The 6,889-nt window shown below is 59.3% G+C and overlaps 1 protein-coding gene across 1 annotated transcript in view; it reads right to left on the reverse strand.

Moving 5' to 3' along the window:
- The window catches only part of PLEKHN1 (pleckstrin homology domain containing N1), a 19,465-nt gene extending 15,093 nt beyond the window's left edge, over window positions 1–4,372 (reverse strand). The window contains exons 1-2 of the mRNA XM_035344817.1: window positions 4,033–4,372; window positions 2,647–2,746 (exon numbers count right to left, since the gene is read on the reverse strand). Coding sequence (XP_035200708.1) covers window positions 2,647–2,746; window positions 4,033–4,112 — 180 coding nt within the window. The 5' untranslated portion in view covers window positions 4,113–4,372. The remainder of the gene's footprint in view (window positions 1–2,646; window positions 2,747–4,032) is intronic.
- Between the last annotated feature and the right edge of the window lie 2,517 nt (window positions 4,373–6,889).

Below are 6,889 nucleotides of genomic sequence, written 5' to 3' on the forward strand. Positions count from 1 at the left end.
TTCTGAGGAGTTTGGGGCCAGCTTCAGCTCCCCAGCTGCTCCCTCCTGGCTTCGGAGCTGCAGCGAGGCAGTTTGGGCACAGCCCAGCTGCTCGCCCGGCCAGGGTCAAAGGGGGGAGCAGGATTTTTCTCTCTTGAGAAAGATGTAATTGAGAAGCCTTTCAAGCGCCAGCGGTCTTATCATTCCTCATCAGGTATTGCAGGAAGAAGTGGGACTGTTCTGGTCAATTTTTTACCAGGCAGGGCTCTCCTGGACTTTTTGAACCCGGTTGTTTTTCACTGGGGTGCCACAGTTAAACCCAAGCCGAGCACAGCGTTTGAGTAGGCACCAGGGGAGCTGCCCCCAGCTTTCCACAGGTCCCTGCCCGCATCTCAGGAGGGCGGTGCTGGCAGCTGGACACCTCCAAACCCAGCAGCTGGACCAGGTCCTCAGCCAAGATCCCCGGAGAACAGGTCCCCACCAGGCGCAGCGGTGACACGCGGCGCTTCGGATGCGTCTGCCGTGCGAACAAGACATCACCACCACGGGCTCTGCTGCTCCTGCCAGGAACCCGTGGCCTGGCCAGCACCTGGGCTGGGCTCAGCCCCTGTTCCATGCCCTTTCCCACAAGCTCCCGATGCTCTTTCTGGGTACAAAGGCAGTTTCCAGGCTGCGTGAACCCAAGCCCTGCAGAAGGCAGACACCTCGGATGTCCCCGGGGCAGCCCACTGGGGGACAGGTTTACAGCCCGCACTCAGCCATCCCCCAAAAAGCAGCACTGGCAGCCCCACAACGACCTTGTGCAGCCAAAAACAAAGGAAAATAACAATCGGAAGCCCTCCCCTGGCTGGGTTGTGCTGGGGGCAAACCCTCTCCCTGCCCAATGAGCGCATTTTTGGGCAGCTCAGCTGTCCCCTTGTGCTGCAGGCAGTGCAGATCCCTGGAAATCTTATTTTTCTCGGGGTTTGGCGACGCAGCAGGTCAGCAGCAGCGTGACCACATCCTCGCTCTCCTCCTCCATCCTTGCTGCCTCATCCCGCAGGTAGAGCCCGTTGCTGATTAACCTGGCCCCTGCAGCCCCCGGTGACTCCCCGCTGAATCACCGGCCCTGCCAGGAAGGGCTCAGCCTCGCAGGGCTGCTGCTGCTGCCCCGGGGCGCCGAAAGCCGCTGCCGGATGATAAAACAGGCAGAGGAGAAGCGCTGCTCTCCTGCCCCGTCCTCCCCCCCCCCCCCCCCCCCCCCCCCCAGTTTTAAGTGTGGGAAAGTGGGACGAAAGGCACTGGGTGGGAGCAGGGGGGCTGGCTTGGCGTGCCAGGGACGCTACCCACGGTGGGGTCATGGGGACAGGTTTTCAGGGGTGTTTCTTGCCCTCATCCCAAGCTGTGCCTGCTATGGGCACATTGTGGGTGACCCCATCACCCCCGAGGTGGGGATGTCCACGCTGATGGCTCTGCTCGCCCTAAGACCCCGCAGTACCCGGTCACCTCCTGCTCTCTGCTGTTTTATTTTTTCCTTGAAAAACGAGGGTGGGAAAAGGGCGAAATCGTAGCTTTCTCCTGGCCACACAAGATGCTTGCGGCTGAGCAGGGAGCGTGGATCCCAGCTGCCCCTGGCAGGGTAACATCCACCCCACCGCTCCACCCTCCTTCCTGCCCCGAGGGGATCCCACACTTCTGCTCCCCACGGAATCATCCCCGGCCACCTTTCTCCTGGCAGCTCGCGGGGTTCCTTTCGCAGGACCTGCTGTCACCACAGCTCTCCTGGGGGACGTAGGCAGCATCTGGTCCCCCGAAGTGCTGCACAGCCCTTAGGGGGCAGGCAGGGAGCCGTGCCCACCCCATTGCCCTCAGCCAGAAGTCACGGGCAGCCGAACAGCTTCCCCCTGTACCCACCAGGGTGCCCCCAAATAGAGGGGACGGCGCCCATCCCCTCTGAGCTGGAGGACTGCCTAGAGCCTGGACACCGAGCCCCCGACAAGCTTCTCAGCTCCAGCTGCTCAAAACCCAAGGGACGGAGTCCTGCCACCATCCCTGCCTCAGTTTCCCCTTCCCATACCCACATCGGGGGGGGGGGGGGGGGCACATGCCCAGGACTGCTCCATCCGTGGCCCTGGGCAACCCCAAAAGCCAGGCAAACACATCGGGGCTCGTCGGTGCGCCCCTGCGTGCCCCGAGCGGGGCTGGGAAGCGGGCCATATGGCCACAGGGCTGCTGCGTGCCCGGGGCAGACCTGCCCTTCCTGATTATCTTCCCAAGGCTCCCCGCGAGCGCGCTGCCTGCTCCGTCTCATTCCAGCGTGGGAATGAATCACCTTTGAGTGCTCGCTCTCATTTTCCCTTCCTCCGCGGGGCGACCCAGAAACAAAGAACCACGAGCAGCAGAAGCAGGGGGGAGATGTTCCCACCGTGCTGCCTGCCTTGCCCTCAGCACCCCCACAACCATCAGACGAATTTTGGGACACGGCAGCTCCCCTCGAGCCCTCTCTAGGGAGCTCGAGCAGTCGGTGACGCTGCCAGGACAGGCAGGGGACTCAGCCCCTGGGTGGTGGGTGGGAGACAAACCTGCTGCCACCCCATTCGGGGCCCTTTTTGCACACATCTGGCCTTGGGATGGGTGGGAATAAGCCCTGGGAAGGCCGGGGAGGGGGCAGGATGCGTTGGTACTTGCCTTTCCCGGGATGTACTGCAGGATTTTGTCTGTGGTCGTATCTCGCTCCCCACCTCCGTCTATGCCGAAAAAGCTGGGCAGTTTTTTCTTCCCATTTTGCCTACAGAAGGGAGGGGAAAAAAAAAAAAAGAAAAACTGAAACAAAACACGCATGTAAACACAGAGCTGGGCTGATGTGTTGTGAATTCTTATTTCTTCCCAGAAATAAGGAAGTCGGAACGCTAAGTAAGCAGTTTGTCATGGGCTTTCTAATCATCCCAGCCCTTTAATGGGCTGATAACCAGCCTGGGACAGTTGTAATGGGTTTTGTGCTGCACCTGTCAGTGTTTGGGTTTTGTTTCGGTTTGCTGTTGGTTTGTTTTTTTCATCATTTCTTCCCATAGCCAGAGGATCAGCTGGGCTCAACCGAGCCTCCAGACGAGTAGGGAAGGATGTTGTGCTCAGAAGGCAGAGGCCCCACACAGCCCCGACGGCTGCTGTCAGCCCCCTGGAGCGGAGATGTGTGCCCTCACACACACACACACACAGCCAGGTTTTATTTTGGAGCTCTGTGCTTTCCCTCTCCCTTTCCTTCCGCTCCCAGCAGAGCCCCCGGCTCGTCCTGATGCGCACACCGGTGAGGAGCAGGCACCGGTTTGGAAGCACTGGGACTGCTGTGCTGGGATTTCCCAGCTGCTTTCCTCGCCTTTCATCTCCCCGGGGAGCAGGGACCGGTGTCAGCCCTCGGGGTCCCGACCCCCCAACCCTTCTCCCATGGACTCCCACAGCCCTGCTGCTGGTTTAGGGCAGCCCCGAGACCTGGGACCGGTGGCAGCGTCTCCTCCAGGGCTCTATTTTGGGACCGTGGTACCTGAGTGCTGTCCCGGGCACCCGACACCAAAGCCCCGAGAGGATTTCGCAGGCATTTTCTTCCTGCGGGGGTACAAGCAGGGACTGCACTGAAGGGGCAGGGTGCTGGGATTTGGGGCTGTCTGAAATTAAAGGGATGTGAAGGCTGTTTTTCCACCCCACGGCACCGCAGCTCTGGGTGTCACGTTTAAAGAGCTGTGGGTGAACAGGAGGAACACCAGGCATTTTGCCCTGCACCCCATCTGCCCCACAGGGGAGTTTCCATTTTTCAACCCAAAATGACCCAAATCAAGTTTTTCCTCAGGGCAGCCTCACCGGGATACCCCAGCACAGCCCCGCAATAACCTCCCAGGGGCTGGCAGCCAGTCGATCACGTTTGGCACCGCCAGCACCACTCAAAACCCCGCAGGAGCCCTCCTTCGCCGAGCCTGCCAACAGCTCCTGGGCTCCCCAAGCAGGGCTCAGCCCCGTCCCGCGTGGAGACAGTCAGCAGGACGGCTTGAAAAAACTGTCCCGAATAAAAACGAGCGTACTTACTCTTTCTTCAGCGAAGGTTTCCTTCTGAACGAGTGCCTGAACCTCCCAGGTGCCTGGGGAACACAAGTTATGTTCCCCATGCCGGCGGCAGCGGGAGCAGCTGGGAGCAGCGAGCGGGCGCGCGGAGCCGGGGCGGTCGGTGCGGTGTGTCACGCAGCCATTCCCCGCTTCCGTCTGCAGTGACTCTTGTGGGTGTGAGCTGCGAGCAAACAGACTTTTGGCCAAGGTTTCTTAGCCGCTCCGCTTCTCCTCCCTCCCCGCGTGGGGCCGGGACGCGCTGCGTGCCGCGGGGAGGGGCTGGGTGCCGGCTCCAGAGCCACGGCCCCGTGCGCACCGCGGCACCCGCAGGGATGGATGCCCTGGCACGCACGGGCACTGCTCCGAGGATGCATGGGGAGACCACAGATCGGCAGACAGGACGAGGCTGGAGCCCCTGAGGAGCTCCTCGGGAGCGTTTTCCCTATAGGAAATAAATCACTGCTTGGTTCGGCTGGAAAAGGGAAAAGAAAAAGGGAGCAGGAAGAAAATACCGACGGTTATTGCTCAGGGTGTTCAGAAGGCTGCAGCTCGGGACAGTTGTATGAGCTGGAAAGGAACAGCCTGGATTAGATTTGAAGTGAAACACATGGTAGAAAAACACAATAATAGATTCAAAGTATAACTAACAGCAGAAAAAGAAATAAATATGGGAAAGCCAATGTATATATTGAAGTTACACACACGTTAAAATCCAGAAATTATGGAAAATTGGCAAAGGAAGCGAATCCCAAACGGAGACATGTATGATAAGCAAAACTACAGGGATACTTTTAGAAGAAACACTTCAAAAGGATCCAGACAGAGCTTCCTGACTGTGGTGTGAGCCCCTTGCTGCGTGGAAGTGGTAATGCTAATAGTGGGCCGTGAGTGGGAATGCAGAAGGTAGACGCAGAATAAATATTTCTGGTTTAGGGATTGAAAAAAGCCAGGCAGCGCAGTCAGAGCAAGTGACGAAACACTTTTCCTCCCCTGGTGCTGCAGGTGGGTGTGAAAAGGCAAGCACAAAACATGCGGGGAATTCACATGTGAGTTTTGCAAGACCTGAGCAGGAAAGGTTTGGGATCGCCGCTGTCTGCTTGCAGAGCGTCTCGCAGGACCACGGCATCGGCCAGGAGTGGAAGAAGCCGATGGGGACAGCAATGTCTCGGGGGGTAAAATGCCCGATCCTGTAATAATGGGTTTGTCAGGGGGAAGGTTTGTCTCCCTGCTGCTCCGAGGGACGGCCCAGGATCTCCGTCTTGCTGTGGGGAGCAGCCCTGAAGCAAGCAGCTGGCAAGGAGGCGAAAAGAAACGATGCTGGGGCAGAGAAGCTGGACAAGGCTAACCCCAAAGCGTGCGTATTTTAAGCAGGAAAGGTCATTTCTGGCTGGAGCAGCTCCCAGACTGGGAGATCCTTGGACAAGGGGTTTTAAAAACTGGCCGGGGATGTTTTCCCTGACCTGCCCGAGTCCTGCGGGGTTTGCGAGGTGAGAGCTTACAGACACACCGGGCTTGTTGGGCTCTGCATCTGCCCCGTCTGGGAGCCCGAGGAGCCCTGCGGGGACGAACGCAGCGCAGCCCCGCGGAGCCGGTCGTACAGCCGGGCGACGGCAGCCCGCGGAGGCTGCTGATAACAGACATGCCATAAAACCTGTCAAAGGCCTCCACACGGCTGGCTTTCAAAACAGCCTCTTCCTTACAGAGTTCATTAACCCTTCACGGCTGCACAAAGCAGCCGGGCATCCCTCCGGGGACCCCTGCCAGAAAACCCCGATGTTTTATGCGGGGCCACTTCTGCAAGTTCTTTTCCCTCTCCAACAGCAAAGCCACGTCCCAGAGCCTGCTGGCAGCCCCCCAGAATCACAGCCAACAGCAACAACTGGTGTTTTTTTCAGGAAAAAATAGGATTCCTCCTAAGAGCCGTGCCTAACGCGATCGGCGCTGTGACCAGCAACGTGCTGTTCCCCCGGCGTGTTTGCGCTAAATAAGACCTTACAGCTCTAAACCTTACAGCCCAAAACCTTACAGCTCCAAACCTTACAGCCCCAAGCCTTACAGCTGCCCCCTCCTGCTGCCACCAGGGTCCTGCTGGGCGCACGGGGCTGTCGGCTCCCCAAACCCCCGGGGCTCTGCTCCCAGGAGGGGCAGAAGCAGCCGGGCTGCAGCCTTTTGCAGCACAGCAGTTATTTATAGAAGCCCAGGACTGAGCCTAGAGAGCGGTGAGGAGCAGGGCAGGGCAGCAGCCAGGCGTGCTGCGGCTGCTGTGCACCATCGGGGCTTTGCTGCAGGGGTAGGATCATGCATGCATGGGAAAATTCCCCTCCGGGCCCCCACGGGATGTGGTTACCCCTTGCCACGCAGCTTCTCCTTGCCCTTTTCACCCCCCCCCCCCGCCTCAGACTGCCATGAAATGGGTTTGGCATTTTTCCCCCCCTAGCCAGCAGTGAGTGGCAGCAGCTCGTGGAGGCAGATCTGAGCCTTCCCAGCCGCCGCATGGGGCCAGGCAGCAGCTCCTGCCCCCGGGCGGGAGGCGTGTGACAGCTGCAGGTAAGGGAGGGTGGCTCTCGGCCGGTTCTCCTTCCCACTGCAGGGAAAAGCTGTCAGCAGCGCTGGAGAGCGGGACTCCTGGGGAGCCCCACGTGGAATTTAAAGGCAGGGAGAGGTGTAAATCAGCCCCTGTGCCTCAGGCTGGGCTTTTCCCAGTGGGCTCCAGCACCACCAGCATCTTTGCCTTGGTTTTGCTCTGGGGAGGACAGTCCTAGCCCAGCACCATCTGCACGGGGCAATGTTACCTGTCTCCGTGCCAGGGAAGTGAGAAGAAAGGATGCAGAAGACAGGA

Source organism: Oxyura jamaicensis, chromosome 21 (genome assembly GCF_011077185.1).
Source record: "Oxyura jamaicensis isolate SHBP4307 breed ruddy duck chromosome 21, BPBGC_Ojam_1.0, whole genome shotgun sequence".
Lineage (NCBI taxonomy): Eukaryota > Metazoa > Chordata > Aves > Anseriformes > Anatidae > Oxyura > Oxyura jamaicensis.